The following is a 19356-nucleotide window of genomic DNA, read 5'->3' as shown; positions in this document are numbered from 1 at the left end:
ATACAGTTTACAAAAGGTCACGAGGGAGCAATCGGTTTTCAATCTAACGTTACACTGTAAAGTTCGCTGCGTTCACCCCTCATCACACAACAGCTGTTTCCTCCAGCAAAAATCTAGCCCTTAACACATATGAACGCATACTTTATAAAACGATCATGCTGCTCTTTTCATTTGAAAAATTTATATTTAATATAAATCATATTACAGTGCATGTGGCATACCATACAGTCATTCACAGAACTGATTAAAGACAGTGACAGACAGCACTCATTTTAACTAAATATCAGAGTGATTGACAGAGATACAGTAGAAATATTATGTGTGGTTTTGTATTAAATATTGTTTTGTATTAAATAATGACCCAGATCGTGAAATACATTTATTAGCCTTAGAGTAAGGGAAGCACAACTCGGGAAATGAGAGCATCCGAGGAGCATGTGAATGCTATGTATATTTATTTTAAATATTTTTAATGTTCTTTTAATGTTTTTTTGTGGCTCTTTTTTTAAAGTATCGGTTCAGGCACCGGTACCATTTTAAAAGTATCGATTTGGCACCGGTATCGTAAAAAACCCAATCGATACCGAACCCTAACTGTAATAAATGTATTGTTCATTGTTTGTTCATGTTAGTTAATATATTAACTAATGGAACCTTATTGTAAAGTGTTACCCATTATTTTTATTAAAACTTGAGGATATTTTTTGTGTTTTCTTTTTGTTATATGAAGATCATATTAAAACTTTTTGGGAAAGCATCACATGCCTTCATTATTTATTTTTGCTGTTTTTCAAATGCCCTTTTATGTACAGATTTTGTTGTTAGACCCTTGCCCAGACCCAGATTTCAATGCTGGTCAATTTAATTTCAAAAGGTTTAAAATGTAATTTCCATCATAGAATGAATGATTGTTTGAGGTGTGGTGGAAATGACACATTGATGCATGTAGTTCAACATTGTTAGCAGACTAGTTTGTACAGTGAGTTGTACATTCTTAAAGGCCACAGGGCCATAGAGTGCCCATAGTTGACGAAACATCCATATGTGTATAACTATATTAAATAAAATATTGAACCTCAGGTCTCCGGTGTATTGCATGTACAGCTAAAGGTCAGAAAGAAGGTGATGAGAGAGCATGTGTGTATGTGAAAGTGCAAGGAGAGGAAAGAGAAGGATGGATAAACAATCTGGGGTGGCACTTTGGCAAGCGGCAGTCACCCAGGCTTGACAGGGCTAGAGAACAGTAGCCGTGGCAAACGGTACATCACTGCATTGCGTCTCATCAAAGCTGACAGGAGCGGGGGAAGGAAAAAAAGGGAAAAGAAGAAGCCTGTCTATTACATGCAAAGGCCCAAAACTTCTCACCTTGTCGAAGGAGCTGTCTCTCTCTAGCTTTTCAACTGCCATGTAAAAGGCTCGCTTGTACGTCAAAATTCTTTGAAAAGCTGAGAAGTGACTTCTCGTTGACGTCCATACCCTATAGATTAATGCCGAGCGGAGAGCTCAGGAAGGTTGCTCTGGTCAAATATTATGACATCGAGGTTCAGATACAATCTCTGATGCCCCGCAATCTATTTTGAACTCCAGAGAGCAGCTAATGAAGGCAGCAGACAGAACTCACAGCCTAGCTCGCTCTGCTTTTACAATGATCAAGAAGCGATCTGTTAGCTTAAAATTCTGAACTGGGAAATTGCACCCCTGGGATCCCAGAGCAAAGAGTGCAGTACAGGGAAGAGTCGTATTTATGATGCACTGTGTGCTCCCAAGCCAGAAGAAGGACAGAGCGGTAAGACAGTGAGTGATCCTGGTTAACGTTATGTTTTCATAACCGGCAATTTAATAAAACAAGTTCCATTTGGTGTATGCAAGGATATCCCACTTTAGTGAATTTCTCACATGTAAAGACTGAAAAAGGAGCATGTGTCAACTCTCATGACGATGATTTTAATGACGATTCTCTTGCCCGACCATCTGACTGCCTGGCAATGAAATCCTAAAAAACCTGTGGTCAGGAGCCAAGAGTCTCTCTCTCTCTCTCTATTTCTCTCTCTCCCCTTTTGTCTAAAAACCAGTGGCTTTAGGCCTGGCCCTGTTTTAATGAGATTATCCAGAGTGAAGTGTCACTAAGTAGGATATAAAATGGAGGCCATTATCTGGCATTATTTCTGAGCAGCCTCCTCATCAATCTGCTTACCACCCACATAGTCACTACGGTGGGATTAGAACTCTGATTAGCAGGGGAGTGCTGCTTAAACACCTCTATGTCCTCTTTCTCTCTCCTCCTTTCTCTCTGGGCACTGTAAACAAAACAATAGCCCTTCTCACCCAGTGTTTCCAACTCTCAAATTGCCCTGAAACTGCAGCCTGACCTGATATAACTGCATCAAACAGACCTAAAGAAGCAATGATTTTAGTTTAAGACTTCATTTTTAATTTGATTTGTCCTTTTAAATATTCAACAGTGGAGTAAAAAGTTGCCATTTTTTGTGAAGATACATGGTTGTTGGTTTTGGACACCTTCAAAATGCTGAATATTCTAAAATGACTCATTAATTTTATTTTTAACATTATTTTCATTAAATTATTATAATTTAGTTTATTATTTAGTTGGTATTATGTAATTTTTTTAACATACAGTATTTAATATACACACAAATCATTAATGAATATATAATGCATTAATTATTTTGTGTAACAGACGCTGGAGTTTGGTTAGAATCCATGAGCGGAAGTTTATTAAAGGTCAAGGCTTTAAACAGATGTCGATAATCAGGCAGAGGGTCAAAGTCAGAGAAGCAAGCAGATCGTTCGTCATACACAGGGGCAGAGGCAGAGACAATAGTGGAAAGGCAGGCAATGAGTCCAAACACAAACATCAGTCCAATCAGGCGTCAGAGCAAAAGGGGCAGAGTACAAATACCGTGAGTCAAGAAGTCAGGCAGAATCATACACAGGAATCAATCAGGAACAGAGGAACTAGAACGCTTGGTAAGGCAGATAACTGGCAATACTTCGCAATCAGCCCATGGACTGGTCTCAGTTTATATGAGAGTCAAACAGGAAATGGAAGTAGAGGAAGTGGAGGGAGTGGAGCACGGTCAGTACTCGGGCGAGGGCTCCCTCTGCTGGCTTGGCGTTACATTTTGTGTGTGTGTGTGTGTGTGTGTGTGTATATATATATATATATATATATATATAGTCTATTCAGTTTTTTCTCAATAGCGATTAATTCTTGTAATTCATTTCATTAACATTTTTAATTAATTGACAGCTGAGTTAAAAGTTAATGACTCTTCCTCCCAAAGTTTTCCTTTTTAACCTATAATACCCAAGACATTGTGTCTCTTCTGTTTCCATTACACACACAATTCATTATGCAAATCAAATGCAGTTTTCTTTTCTGTTTTTTTTCTGTCCTTATTAGTACCTGTGATTTTGTCTCGAACTAGCTTGCAGGACTCAATCTCGCCAATGCTGCCGAAGAGGCTGCGGAACTCTTCCTGGGTCATGTTCTGGGGCAGGTAGTTGACAATGAGGTTTGTCTTGCTGTCGTCACTGGAGCCACCGGTCTGCATTGGCGAGGGGCAGCTGCGGCTGTTGCTGGAGGGACCGTTGGCCATGGCAGAGTTCGGCCCGTTCGTCACCTGAGGCTCCATGTTGCTGATTATCTGCAGACAGAAGAAGGGTTAAAGGATGTGACATCTGAAAAGTAAGCAGTTCAGTAAACAGCATATTTTAACACTGACATATCTGATTTCCTATATATCAAGTACTTGATAACAAAGAAAATTTGTGGAAGTTACTGACATTGCAAATAAAAGGGTTGGAATAATCTAGTGTATGTAACTGCAACTGCAACTATTAGCTGTGAAACCTCACAGACTGACTCTAAATAATACAATGCATGACACACTTACTGAAAAACTGTTTATGCATCTCTAGACTTTCAGTAGCTTTCTTCCACCCTCCCTCCCCCTCACTCTATCACTGATATTTTTGAGCTTGGCTGTGCATTTTGATGGTTGGCTCAACTTGACAGGGTAACAATGTGAGCCCTTCAGCATGGAGCGACTGTCATGGTGAACAGCGTTTGCCACTGGTTTAGCTGTGCGCTTTTAAGAGCAGGTGTTTGAAGAGAAGCTTGCTGGCCCTGGGGAAGTAGGAACAGAGGAGGCCCCAATCTGTGCTGCTTTTCAGCCTCAATCTTTTTATTTCAAGATTGTTCCACACCGAAGCTAAATGTATTCACCCATTTGCATAAAGGATGTTTGTGTGTGAGCTCAAGTGTGTTTAATTTTGTCACCCGACTCTATTTGAGGGGGCTGGGTGACATCTAGAATCGTGTCATATTCTGACTGTCACGAAGGTTGAAGATACGAGTGTGAGTGAGCGTGTGTGAGAGAGAGCAGATTAGTGGGCATATCTTCATGGTTGCATGAAGCAACACTCCATGAGATCTTCTCAGGGGAAAAAACAACAGCTATTCATGTCAGTCAGTGGTGCATGTTAAAAACAAATTTCGCTTTAGCTTTACACCTTTTATAACACTAGCCTGACCTTCTCCGACTGTCTGGACAGCCATGGTGAGGCCTAAAACTGTGTCCTAACCAGACTTGACTGACAAAGCAACACTAATTTTTTTTTTTTTTATGTTTGGTAGCCCCACCCATGCCGAAATATTACTGGAACAAAATCTTGCTTCTTAATGCATATTAAACATGGAGGAGGAAAGACTGAAAGTCATAATGGCTATGGGTGATTTGTGTTTTCAGTTTTGTTTTTTTGCATTCAGTGTATACAGAAAAATTGCAAGTTGCTCAAATCTTGTCACATTAAGTCTGGTGTAACAACAGTACTGTGTGTATCAGTGTTTTAGGAAAATTCAATGAGGTCTTTCATTGTCAGACAAAAGTCTCAGACCAAAAATAAGATAGAAAACTAAAAATAAATAAGAATTAAAACAGCAAGCATGACCTGATTATAGCTCGCTCTAAGCTGATTCTGTAAGTCAACCATGTTTAATATTAATTTTCTCTTCCTCTCTGACTGGATGTGGCGTAATTCAGATCAAGATCTGCACTAAGAGGGTGAAGGAAAAGCGCTAATGTTTCCTGCTGATAGATTCAAGAGTGGAAAATAATAGAGATCTAAGCTGAAATTCAGCTGCACTTATTTTTAGCTCTTTAAGAAAAAATACTCTGTATCTGCACTCTGAAGTTCGACTCTCTTTTATCAAAGTGGGCATATTTAGAAAGGTTAAAAATTTTTCCCCATCTGACACCACGCTAGTGTTTGCACTTGGGAGTATTTTTGAGAAACACACAGGCACAGTAAAGAGGATGCTAAAAACAAAGCTATTCAACTGCGTATGATACGAAGCCATAAAAATATCTGCAGCATTTCTCTGCTCCCCTAAATGATCTTTAAAGTCAATGTGAAATCAAAACTGACCCTATTTACTTTCTTAATGCATGTTTGGGTCTTACTGAATGATTCATTGGTGTGTATGTATCCATGTACAGTATACTGTATATATGTTATATGTGTGTGTGTATTAATATATGTTTCACTCTGATTCTCTAAAATGGTTACAAAAAGGGCAGATGCAGTTGCATTCCCCCTTTTCTGGATCAACCGCTGTGCCTCCATTTTTAGTCTTTGTATATGTTAAAATTTTTTCGATGTGACAAATAGAAAAAAAAGCTGCTGGCAGCCCATAGGAGGCTCATCTGCAAAGCTCTCAAGATATGCATGTAAATGGATCCTGTTCCGTACTTCTCTGCGGCAAAAAGGGATGGAGCGACACAAAGGGACAAAATAGCCATCGCCACAGCAGGTCTTGATGGATGTGTGTGTATGTGTTTATTTCTTGGTGTTTTCATGTGTGCATGAGTGAGGGGAGAGTGAGGGGGGGGGAATGCTCAAACCTCATGGGATGAGAGCTTTGAATATTCCAGAGAAGGAACAGATGAAAGTGGACACCTTTCATTCTGATTCCAGGGACCTTGTTGTGTCTCGATGGCCAATTAAAGACCTGTCCTTCCATTGTGACACTAGCTCTTATATGCTGTCTTATTATTTTTCTGTAGCTGAACTCCCCTCGTTGTCATACTGAGAATTGTTCCTTTACACACTCACTATTGCTGGACATTCGCCCTAGCAGATTGGTCAGTTGGTCCCTCCAACTCCAACAATATTTTTCCCTCCTTTCCTTAACTACTATTCCTGAATAGTTAAAGATTAGATTTGAATGTAAAATTGGCCATTAAAAATAACCAACCAAATAAACAAAACAAGGAAACTCTTTGCTTTGTGTTGCCTAGAAATCTGTCAATAATTAATCAGGAGGGAGTTTCAAGAGTGCTGATATACAACACTGGGACTTTTTGCTGTATGTGAGGATTTTTAAATGACTCTTTCTTCAGGTTACATCATTGTGCCAGTAGATGGCAATAAGAATTGATTGTCTTAATGAGTGATTCACTGAGGCAACTGAGTCATTGTATCATTCACTCAAGTGATTTGTTCAAAAAGTTGTTCTGTTAAAGAACTATTAAAATATTACATATATTAAAATAGGCTACTATATATTTATAATACATATTTTTTATATAAATTAATTTTTTAAAAACATTTTTCAAACTAAATTCATGTGTCATTCTTTCTGTAGAATATACAGTCCCTGATATGTGAACCCCTGTTAAATTGTGCATTTTATCTCAGGTTGTATTCTTTATTGACCAACTGACCAATCAGCATCTACAACTTGAACTATCGGCTTTACTACACTTAATGTGTGAAGTAGAATAGCTTTTAGGCCTGTCAACAAACTCGTAAAAGGGCAGAAAGTGATTTCTCAGAATACCTATTTCAGTGATATCTGCCAAGTGGTAGGGGCATTTAATGGGTGGCATTAAAAAATGTGTATACAGCACCTTTAACTGTGATAGTACAATAAACGTTTGTTGTATGGATGCTAGCTAAGGCAGAGCCTAGCTGGCTGTATCTGTTTGTGCTGTAGCTGTAGTAGGCAGGGAGACAGACAGACAGGCAAGGCGAGCAGACAGGCAGACATGCTAAGGCATCACAAAGGCCTTGGTGTCAGCCGAGGGACAGACATCATCTTCCTTTTGATTCAACTGAACAGTAGCCCCAGATTACACTCCTTTATTTTTTCAAACGCAATGGCAGATATGCCGACTGTTTCTGAATGCTGCTCGGCCCGGCTCAGGCTATGAGTGAGTATGTGTGTGTGAATGCAGGAAGGAAGAAGCTCTGCCACTCTGTCTTACATAAGTGCCTTAGAGGATGTCAGGACGGGGATAAAAATACAGGTTCAACCAGTCCAATGTCCCTGAGTCACGCAGAGCCAGAGGTGTGTGTTTGTGTGTTCACAGGACTGCAGATAGATGCATTTCGGTGTGTGTCGCTGATACCTGCCATTTCAACATGGCACTTTAATGGCCTTATTAGCTAAGATGATAAAATGTCAGGCTTCTATTCTGATGTGTGTTTTTACTGTTAATGCTCTCCAGTTATTACCGGAGACTTCTGATATTAGTACTCCCTCCTTTAGATGTCTGCTCTTATTTATGTGGCCCTGTAATTGCTAAATCTACGAGAAAACAACACTGGTAATGATCTTCAGGTTCAAGTAAAAGATAATTTTTTTCTTGCAGTCCAAATGCAAAATATATATAATTATATATATATTGTTTGTTGACATATATTATATATTTTTCCATACTAAAGTGATTCCTTCAGCATATATGCAATTTTTTTTTTTCTAATAGCATAAGACACTGCATTCACAGACATTATACATATCGACAATACAACATCCATCCATAATATGTTATCAGGTAACACCACTAATAACAATTACAGTAATAATACTAATAATAACTTTCATTTAAAACTTATTATTACGCCTGTTTCACTCTACCCCTGCACACAGCCTCCCTCTCATAGCACAACTTCATAGCAACAATATGGCTATTAATTGGGGTAAAAATGGCGGTTAGTGGGCAGCAGTCTCCTTACCATCTTTGGCTGTGTCAGCAGTCCCTTCTCAGCCCAGCCCTGGAGCTGCGGCAGGTCTGCCTGACGCCACTGAGTCTCTGTCGATCCCTACGGGAGGGGGGCAGGGTCAATATTCAAACATGCCCATTTTCTCCATACCAAACAAACACTCCTGACGGTCTCCAGGCACACTAAAACACACAGGTGGCTTTGATTTGGACTCGAAAGACAAAATAGTTTGAATTTAGTTGGGTTTTATATATGCTATATTGCAAATGGGTGCTCTAGGTGCATGCGGAGAACGGGTGATATATAGAATTGCCTATTTACTGACGAAACTGAAGAATGTTTTCACACTCCAGGCCGTAGACAAATTTGTGTAGGATATAGAAACTGCAAGTTGTGAAAAACAGCAAGCCTCCGACTGTAGATTTAATTTCTTGGGTTCGCCGACAAATCCAGCTTCGTAAACAAGACCTTAGAGGACCAATACAGAGGCTGCCACAATCACAGCTTGAGCCGTGGAGCTAACAGAGAAAACAGCCAATTTAGGAAAAGAGGGAGACTCTGAGCATGGCCTTTCCGTTGGATGGATGGAATAGAGGAGGAGTGTAATAGGAGGCATCTAGCATGACATGATGGAGGAGACACTTATGCATCGGAAGGGACGGAGGGGGGCTGGGGGGAGGGGCTTGGCGTCCTTTGCAGATCTTTAAAACGTTCGTGTAAGCGCCCAGGTGTCGGGATCAAGAGAAAAATGGACTGTCAGCGAAGGAGGGAGAGAAGAGAGTGAAGGGGTGGGCAGGTGGATTGCTGACAGCTCTTGGTGTTGTGTTATCTGGGGCATGGGTCTGTAATTTAAAAAAGAACCTCATGGGATTTTTTGTTTTGTTTTTTAATCTCATGTGCCACCTTGGTTTTAGTTTTAGTGAGGACCGCAGGGTGTAACAAAACACTTTTATTGTTCTGGTGATGAAACATCAGTGTACATTCAGCTTAAAGGTGATGTGTATTTGTTCTCTAATGAAACAACATATCTGCACGAACCAGTCCAGAGCTTTAGATCCACATGCTGAATCGTTCAAAAAATAAGAAGCAGGATGACACAGCCAAATGATGCATCAGAATTGCATTTGGTGCATCATTCACAGGAAGGTTTAAAAAGTGCTCGCTGTTACTCTGGTTACAGAGGACAGATCAATGTCCGTGGGTGACAGAAGGGAGAGGACATACTATAAATGAATTCATCTTCTGTTTTCACTGACCTTTTCTCAAAGCTCACAGGAATCAAAAATGGAATACGTAATAATGGAGAAATAGCTTTTTGTTTTCTCTCTCTTCCTTCTTTTTCTATGTTTTTTTTTGTTGAGAAAATAAAACTACTCAAACTACTGTTGTTCATAGCAATTAAACAATGTCAGCAAATGTAAATTAAATTAACGTTTGTTTCTTTAAATCATTTGTTAGATGTGCTGCAGAAGCTGCAGTTTGCAGGATGTAAGGTAAGTTATCTGAAGGCTTTTCTCTTGATATATTTACTTAGATTAACTCTTTGACTCTCTCTTTCTCTCTTTTACACACACATAAACAGAAACACACACACTAAATGTAGATGCTCAAAAATATACTGATGAGAAAGAATCACTTGATAATCTGCCATTTTTTTCTTCTACAAAATATCTACCAATATTAAATACCCCATAAAATCCAAATGAGAGTCTTGCGACTTTAGTCTATGTACACTATGTTTGCTTTGAGGCCATCTATATGCTAATGTTCTCCTAAACATTGACTAAATTAATTTTAGCACATATACGCATTTAAAAATATCTTTCTCTTCAGGGAAAATGGACTGATAATGTTTATGATATAACATGTTATAAAACATTCCTGTTTTCTGTTTAGGCTAATACGTTAACACATGACAGAAAACTGCAGTCGACGAATGGCTTCATGGGGTTTTTAAAAACGGAAGAAAACTGAATCTTGTATTAGCTTAGCATACGTCCGCCATTACCTTAACCACAGTAGCCAAGTCAAAAATAAATAAGTAAATTAAAATAAAACAGAGATGTCACCTCACCCTCTGAATTAAAAAAAAAAATCTCCCACTCTTTTCTTTTCTGCTCATGTGATGGTCAATAGATCAGCCACTTCAACCACGGCAGAATGTTATTGGTCAAACAACCCGTACTTAACCCCAAACAGGAACCACAATGGACTCGGAAGCATCTTGCACAATCATTTCCACACGCATACAGCCTGTATCACTCAACCTTGCGGCAGATAATTGACATCACAGAGGCACTGTTAAAACTAAGAGTGCTTGCCACAAAATGGAGGTCACCTTCAGCAGCTATATATATATATATATATATGTGTATGTATGATCTTGCTGTTTTTGCCACACACACTAATAGGGTTCAAAGCCAAGGAAAGGAGGATTTCATCTTTTTCTTCCACTATATTTTCTGTTTACTCATACCTCTCAGGTAGATGTAGCTGGGGAATAACCTTTTCCTTCATTCATTTTTTTTTTGTAGCTCCTTTTACAAAACAGCATGACTCTGGTAAGTAACCCTAGACTAAATCTACTAAAAAATTCTCGGATTGAGAAATAAATAAATTTGTACTTAATAAGAGTCTCTGGGCGGAGGGTACAAGTCTCCTTAATGTTCACAGAGGTGGCTGCACTTGCCCGAGATTCCAACCCTCCTGTGCACTGAACTGCTGGAGGGGATGTGAGCTGTCAGAACCCATTCAGGTACGCAGCTTCATACATTTCTTGTATCTTAACGTCAGGTCAGTAAAGTTCTCTGTGTGTATTGATTTTTATTTTTCTCTCCCCGTGTTTTGCGTGGGCTCCCCTCCTCAGTGGGACACCTCCTCCAGAGCCCTCGGGTCAGACTGCCACTCCGGCAGATCAATCAGGGCAGTAATGTGGGACGGCATGCACCAAGACTGCTCCGCTCCGTCACTATTGATCCGCATCTACTTTACCAAATAGATTTTTTCTTCTCCACCCTCCCTCCCTTCTCTCATTGAGTACCTCTCTCGCCCTCTTATTCTTCCTCTGAGGGACTTTCGAATAATAAATGCCTCAGTATAAAAGCAATTTTTCATTTAACTTTTGCTTGACACATTTTCTTCTTCCCTCTCTAGATGAAGTCTGGATTTATGTTATGCCAGATCGATAGAGGCTTCCCAGGCGGTTCTCCCATAATTTCTATGCCTTTCTTCCCTGGGTGATGGTGATGGGCCTGGTTCAGCAAGGATGTTAGGGGATAGCAGAGGACCACACCCTGATCACATTACCCCGTCATTAGAGCAAGCCTCATTTGATCAGTAATGAAGGCTGCTGTTCATTTGGCTCATGTCTTGTGTTCTTTCTTGGCGTCTGTTTCTCAGAGATGGGTTCCTTGCTCCCGTCTAAGAGTCCAATGAATATCTCAGAGGAATTACTCTCTGACCTTTTGCTGTTCAAAGGCGGGATTCGCTTCCTGGGGTGACTCAGGGTGACTATTTAATGACAGGCCTGTGGAGTAATAGGGGAGGTTGAATACAGGCCGCTGCAGAAACATAAACACCTGAATGCTGAAAGCCATGATCGCAGGGATTCACAAATTTATGATGCTTGAGCAGTTTTATGTTAATAAGGAATTAGGATTTAAAAGCAAAATATTTCTAAGCAGTTCAGTTTTAGGTCAGCACATTGTAAATACATTTAAAATGTTAAGTGATTTTCCTAGCTTCGGAGGATAGCCTACAAGATATAATAAAGCTCTTTTAACACTATCCAGCTTTTTTGTTTAGAATGTCAAAATTGAAATCATTTAAGCTTAAAAAAAAAAAAAAAAAATTCTCACTTAAATGCCTGGATGATGGAAAGATGATTGATTGTCTGAGGGTTTAATTGCTTGAAACCATATTCAGAGATATTAAATAATGAAAAATACATGAATACAGATTGACACAGCGAGCACTTGAAGTAAGGTAAAACATTTTGGCTCTAGATTCTTCTAGAAATCGAAGTGTTCATGTAAATTTCATGGAAAAATCTTGTAAGAAAAGAAAGGAAGGAAAAGGAGGAGATGAAAGGAAAAGAACTGGAAGGATGATAAGAGGCGAAAAAGAAGGAGAACATGTGAGGGTGTATGCAGCATCAGTGACACAGGCTGTTTTTCCTTTGGGCTACGGGTCTGGTGAAACACCTGTGTCTCTCCCTACCCACTCTCTCCAAATCTCGCAACGTTGACCTCATCAGCTGACCCCACTCTCTTTCTCTCACACTCTCTCTATCCACCATCGCTCCTTTGCAGTTTCCCCTCTCTCTCTCTCTCTGGATGAATGGCTGTATTTTCTCTCAGTGCGTGGGATCTCCTTGGCCTTAAATTAACCTCTCTCGCAGATCTTCTGTGGAGACGAATTAGCGCCCAACGTGACAGTGCAGCTAATGTGTTGGTGAGGGTTCAGCAGAGTTTTCAAATAAAAAAAGGCAAAAAAAAATTTGATGCTGTGCTCTTGAACTGCAATGCAAAAATGAATGTTTTCGTGAAGTTACACAACTGCGGTAAACGGTGTTAAAGATTAAAAAACAAACAAACGCGCTCATGATAGTACGAAAAAGTCAAATAGAGCTGGATTTCTCGACTGCATGTTTGCATAATCCACCATCTAGTCCATACTGCCACGGGGACGCTGGCTCCGTTAGCCGCTGGTAGCAGCCCAGCTCACTGCCAAGGCAAGCAGAAAATTGGTGAGCATCTTGATTCAGGGATGACACTTAAATTTGTGTGGCTCCAGTGACCAGTTATATCCTCAGGCTCCAGATGGAAATATGAGAGAGTTTGGCTTTCTGTCTGCTCCAGCACAGCCCAGAGGACTCACGTCCTTCAGGCAGTATGGGGTAAGTGGCCTGCTGGGCCTGGCTTTGTGCACACCCACATACACACACAGTGGTGTGCCACTGACATAGTCCAGCCCCTGGCCATCTCTGTGGTATCTCTCGTGGACACGAACGCTGCTTGTGACGCGGAGAGGCCTTGACTGTCAGACATGAGGCTCTTGTGTCATATTAAAACAGATTTAACGGGTGCGTATTTGGTGGATGTGTCTTTAAAATCCCTCAGATCTGTGTTATGAAACACACTTTATGTGCAGGGTGATGATCAAAGTGAGACAGGAGAGTTCTTTGGGTGTGTGCGCGTGTTGTCCTTGTCAGTCAACTAGCCTCGGACCACGAGTTGATTGTCAGTGACAGGCTCAGAGATACACTGCCCACCCCCGCAAGCTCTTTCTCTCTCACATACCCTTCCGCTCGCTCTATCTAACCATCTAACCCCTACACATATTATGGATATTGCACTAGTGCCTCCCACCATCGGGAGACTTCTGCATTACAATAAAGGTGACCTTGCCATGTCTGCATGAGGAAATTTCTGAGCAACACTAGGAGTGGGTGGTATGGCCAAAGTATTACATCAAGGTATGAGTAATTTTAAATCATATAATGGTATATATATCACAATTTTTGTTGGAAACAAAACTGACCTCTAAATACTATATACAGGTGCATCTCAATAAATGGTGGGTTTTTGTTAAATGTGAGCCAAAATCATCACAATTAAAAGAACCAAAGACTTAAACTACTTCAGTCTGTGTGCATTGAATTTATTTAATACACGAGTTTCACAATTTGAGTTGAATTACTGAAATAAATGAACTTTTCCACGACATTCTAATTTATTGAGATGCACCTGTATATGAAATACGAAACAGTTACATGGATAAAATGTCATATATTATATGAAATGTTATTATTAAGGTATTAAGTACGTTATATAATAAAATAGTTTTGTTTATACATACACACACACACACACACACACACACACACTATGCAGTCATTTATTTTTTAACAGTACGCAAAATGTTACAGTCAACCCCCAATGTACATAAGATTTAAAATAATAGATTTATTTAAATATACATATTTCATAACTATGCAGTAATCTGTAGTTTTTAATTTTATATATATATATATATAGAGAGAGAGAGAGAGAGAGAGACACACACATAAACACATAGATGCATAGTCAACCCGCTAAAGTAAATGTCTAAAAAAAAAAATCATATGATAGATTTTTAAATATTTTGGGGATGGAATTTCCAGTAAAATTAACTATGTTGTGATATATATATATCAACAACTGTAAACAACATTTATACACTGGGTCAAGAATAAATTGATCCCAGTACGCTTAACAAGGCCGTCCACACTGGAAACAATCACCTGCAACATGCTTTGTAGACTATTTTAAAACAAAAGTGTAATAATACACCATGGTCTAATTGACATTTGTACTGTCGCATAGAATATTTGTCTTACCACCCAGCCCTACTTTACGCTGTACATATGCAGTCTTTTCTCAGATATCTCCTCTGTCAAGGTTATGTGTATATGTGTCCTGTCTCTCTAGTTGTGCAAGTGTGTCTATGTGGTTTTCATTTACTCTGTGCATGCAGTATGCAGGCTGTGTCAGCTCCAGGTGGGGTTTTGACATGGCTGTAGGTAGCTGGCAGGTGGCAGAACAGTGCTGCACCTGCGCCAGGCAGAGAGAGAGAGAGAGAGTGCAGGCTCATTCCTCCGTGCCCTGGAAACTATGCATACTGTGCACTCCTGAACCTCTCCGGCTAACAAGCTGCTTTACCAACTACAAATCACATTGAGGCTATATAGATGAGTTTTAAAGCTGCGCTTGGGAGCCCTTGGTGAGTATTGCATAGAGTGTGGAGAGCTGGTAAAATGAGGATGAATGTGTTTTGTTATGCAGAGTGTGAAACCCAGCTAAAGACCTTGCACCATATATTTGTCTTTTAATTATTTCTTCTGTTTAAGCTTGTCATGCAATGCTCGCTCATTATAGAGAAACATTAAAAGCTTTACAAATAGCCTAAAAGTAGTAGTGTGTGTTTGTGTGAGGGGAGCATAAGGGAAAGGAAGATGTGCACGTAAGGCAGCTAAGTGTTGTCTCAAGTTCCTGAGAGGATGAGGTGGGCTAAAACAGATGCACTGATATTATAATTCTGACTGATACAAAAAGCATATTAGTTTCATTTTATGTCTTGAAAATCTCCAGTATAAAAATTGTATACTATTCATATTCAAAATAAATTGAAAAATAAATAATCTATAAAATAAACTTATTTTATATTCTACAAGTGAATGAGGCATCACAACAGTATAATGTACAGTATGAAAAATATTCATTTTGAGATTTACTAAAGATTACATTTAACAGTTATATTAAATTATTAGTGTTTTAAAAATTAAATTCTAGATGAGGGCAAATTTACTTAATGTAAAAATCCAGGAAATGAGCAGACAGTTAAACTTGCAATATGGGCTATTATATATCCTATAGCACCGTTATAATACACTGTAAAAAATTATTACTATTTTTTGTTGATTGTTGTAAATAAATTATTGGAGTACATTTTACAAGAAAATAATATTTAGTCTTTCTACTTAAAAATGTCATGTTTAATTCAATGTGTTATTTGCAACGTCTTATTCTTACTTAATTTACTTATTCTAATTATTTGTTAAATTTACTAGCAACTTACTGACTTCAAAATCGTTTCTACACCTTTTTTTCAGTGTATTAACCCAGTGTTTCCCAACCTTTTTTTAGTCGCGGCACCCTTTGGAATTTTTAACAAACTTGTGGCACCCTACAAAATTAATTTTGTCACAATATTTGAATTTCTAACTTCAATACGATAATTTGAAAAGTATAGATATTCGGTACAGCAGGGAAGAACTGCAGAGTATAATGTCATACAGATATTTTTAATATTATTAAAAAAATTTGTCTATCAATGGTGGCAATCAGTAGGCTAATTTCTAATGAAGAGACCAATTTATATGACAGATTTTAATGTAGGCTTTTATACATATGTAATAAGGCAGCTAAGTGTTTTCTCAAGTTCCTGAGAGGATGAGGTGGGCTTCTGAACACACATAAACACACTGAGCTTTCTCTCTCTCTTTTCACTCTAACAAACCACACACATGAGCTCTGGTTAATCCAATCTCAGCCTCCTCATCTTCCTGCAGCCCCTTTCTCAAAGTCCCTTTCGCCACACTCACTCACGCTTTTCCAAAACATCATCTCTTATTATTCCATTTCCATTCCAACACAACACACAATTCCTCCAACATTCTCTCTTATCATTCCCTTGTGGTGTTTTGTTTTCCCTTACCTTCTACATAACCATTTAACCATTTTTTCTTCACCAGCACTGGACTTCTATTTGCACCAACAAACACACCTGATATTTTGCCTCTTTTCTTTCTCCAGGGAGGAACTATGGTCCGAAAGTACCACAGAGAAATAAAAAATCCAGTCCTTTAAATGGAAAGTGTGAAGACTGTTGCCGAAATTAATAATGAATGAGAGGGCAGCGTTACCAGAGTTGCCCATATACCACACCATGTTACAACACAGTAGGGCTATTGCAGACAGAAACAATACTGTACTACATCGATGTTTCCTGTCGGCTCAATTTTTGAGTGGACTTTGCTGTTCCGATTCGCATTAACGGTATACGAGTGGAGCGACTGAGCGGAGCACTCACGCATAGAGCGGAAAATACGCAGAGCGTCATTCCACGTGAAAGTGAAACCTGAGCGGTGAACTAATTTTCGGCAGCCGGAATTTTAGTGCATCTCTAATTATTGGCGACATCAGAAATGGATATTATATAATAGATGCTTTTTTGAACATTTTAGCAATTTAAAAATATAAAAAAATGATTTTTTACACGGCACCCCAGGGTACCGCGACACCCCGGTTGGGAAACACTGTATTAACCAATATATTGTACATCCCAATTTTAAATGTGTATATATACATATAATCAATGTTCCCTCAAAAAAACATTTCTTGCTAAGCAAAACTTTTCAATTGGGTGGACATTTCGTTCACCTGAGCAAAAAAAATCTTTATACCAGAGCTGTACAGTGCACACACAAAAAAGTGTGTAACGTTTAACTTTAATGTGCTATTTATATATGACCCGTGATGTAACTAAATGATGCACATTTTAGGTTACCTGAGAATTTTTTTTTTACAGTTCTGTGTTACCAAGAAATTCTATAAAAAATTTGTTTAAAAAAATCTCATGCAGAACAGTTCAATTCTTAATCATAATATAATATGAAAAAACAAACATTTTCAATAAATATTTTCAATATGAAACGTGAATTATTTTACAGTTATCTAAAACATACCCATGTAGTAGAGTTTGCGCACTACTACACCTGTGTGTAACGTCAAGCCAGCAGAGGGAGCCCTCGCCCGAGTACTGACCGTGCTCCACTCCCTCTGCTTCCTCTGCTTTCACTTCCTGTTTGACTCTCATAATAACTGAGACCAGTCCATGTGCTGATCGCGAAGTATTGCCAGTTTATCTGCCTTACCAAGCGTTATTCTTCCTCTGTTCCTGATTGATTTCCTGTGTATGATTCTGCCTGACTTCTTGACTCACGGTATTTGTACTCTGCCCCTTTTGTTCTGACGCCTGATAGGACTGATGTTTGTGTTTGGACTCATTGCCTGCCTCTCCACTATTGTCTCTGCTTCTGCCCTTGTGTGTGACGAACGATCTGCTTGCTTCTCTGACTTTGACCCTCTGCCTGATTATCGACATCTGTTTAAAGCCTTGACCTTTAATAAACTTCCGCTCATGGATTCTAACCAAACTCCAGCGTCTCTGTTACAGAATACTTCGCCTCCTATGAATCCAGCGGAAGTGTCGAATCTGCAAGCAGCATTCTCATACCAAGCTGAAATGCTCCAGAAATATCAGGAACAACTCACCAAGATGCAGACCGTCAACGAACACCTGACGCACTACATTCTATCTCTCCCTCCACCTACTCCTAAAACCATAAGTCTCGCTCTTCCTGACAAATTTGACGGTACCGCTGAGCAATGCAAGGGCTTCATTCGCCAAGTACAAGTTTATCTGGATCATCAAGGAGAGAGATTCGAATCAGAGGGCAAAAAATGCGCTTTCATCATGACACTGTTGACGGGCAAAGCTATCGACTGGGCTGCAGCCGTTTGGGACTCAGATTCACGCTTGAGGAATTCAGTGACATACTTCATTCAACAACTCCGTGAGGTGTTTGACTATCCACACGGCGGAAAGGACGTTTCGACACAGCTCATCAATCTGACACAAGGTAATCGTTCCGCTGCTGAGTTTGCCATTGAATTCAGAACGCTCGCTGCCCAGAGTGGATGGAATGATGTCGCTTTAAAAGCTATGTTTCACAAAAGTCTCAACTGCGATCTTCAGGCAGAACTTGCATGCAAGGGTGAGGAGTCCTCCTTCTCCGATTTTGTCACACTCGCCATCAGGATTGATAACCTCATGAGCTGCGGGGGGGGGGGGGGTGGGGGTTCTGTAACGTCAAGCCAGCAGAGGAAGCCCTCGCCCGAGTACTGACCGTGCTCCACTCCCTCTGCATTCACTTCCTGTTTGACTCTCATAATAACTGAGACCAGTCCATGTGCTGATCGTGAAGTATTGCCAGTTTATCTGCCTTACCAAGCGTTATTCTTCCTCTGTTCCTGATTGATTTCCTGTGTATGATTCTGCCTGACTTCTTGACTCACGGTATTTGTACTCTGCCCCTTTTGTTCTGACGCCTGATAGGACTGATGTTTGTGTTTGGACTCATTGCCTGCCTCTCCACTATTGTCTCTGCTTCTGCCCTTGTGTATGACGAACGATCTGCTTGCTTCTCTGACTTTGACCCTCTGCCTGATTATCGACATCTGTTTAAAGCCTTGACCTTTAATAAACTTCCGCTCATGGATTCTAACCAAACTCCAGCGTCTCTGTTACACTGTGTGTAACTGTACATTTCTGTAAGTTTTGTTATTGTTCTGCGCCATCTTCCGCTATTTCCACCACTTAATCAAGCCACTCTCTCGTGTTGAGCTATTTCGTCCGCAACCATTGAAGTATTCAGTTTCTACAGCGACTCATTTGGTGCACATCATTCTCTTTCTATGAAACCTGTAAACCACATTCACCAGTTCTAAAGCGATACCAAGTCTATAACGGTTTGCCAGAGCATTGCAATTATTTTACATTTACTAGAATTCAATCAAATGGCTTTTCCAACTCATTTTTTACGGAGCCCCTAAAGTACGGAGCCCCTAAAGGGATATGGTGGTGGAAAAAAAAATTCGGGGTGGGAGGAAATTTTTTTTTGCATTCTCTCGCAAAACTTTTGCGTTCCCTCGCAAAGATATT

General features: G+C 39.6%; 1 protein-coding gene across 8 annotated transcripts in view; it reads right to left on the bottom strand.

Moving 5' to 3' along the window:
- LOC107699497 (ELAV-like protein 4) overlaps positions 1–19356 on the bottom strand; it is an 84152-nt gene that overhangs the window by 37983 nt on the left and 26813 nt on the right. For all 8 annotated transcript variants that reach the window (XM_016500755.1, XM_016500764.1, XM_016500774.1 and 5 more), the window contains 2 exons: positions 8044–8130; positions 3428–3668 (listed from right to left, as the gene is read on the bottom strand). In XM_016500755.1, the coding sequence (XP_016356241.1) occupies positions 3428–3668; positions 8044–8130 (328 nt within the window). The remainder of the gene's footprint in view (positions 1–3427; positions 3669–8043; positions 8131–19356) is intronic.

This window comes from Sinocyclocheilus anshuiensis, unplaced genomic scaffold (assembly GCF_001515605.1).
Source record: "Sinocyclocheilus anshuiensis isolate Anshui unplaced genomic scaffold, SAMN03320099.WGS_v1.1 scaffold477, whole genome shotgun sequence".
Classification (NCBI taxonomy): Eukaryota; Metazoa; Chordata; class Actinopteri; order Cypriniformes; family Cyprinidae; genus Sinocyclocheilus; species Sinocyclocheilus anshuiensis.
Note: the sequence above shows the minus strand (reverse complement) of the source record. Positions and strands in the feature narration are given on the sequence as shown.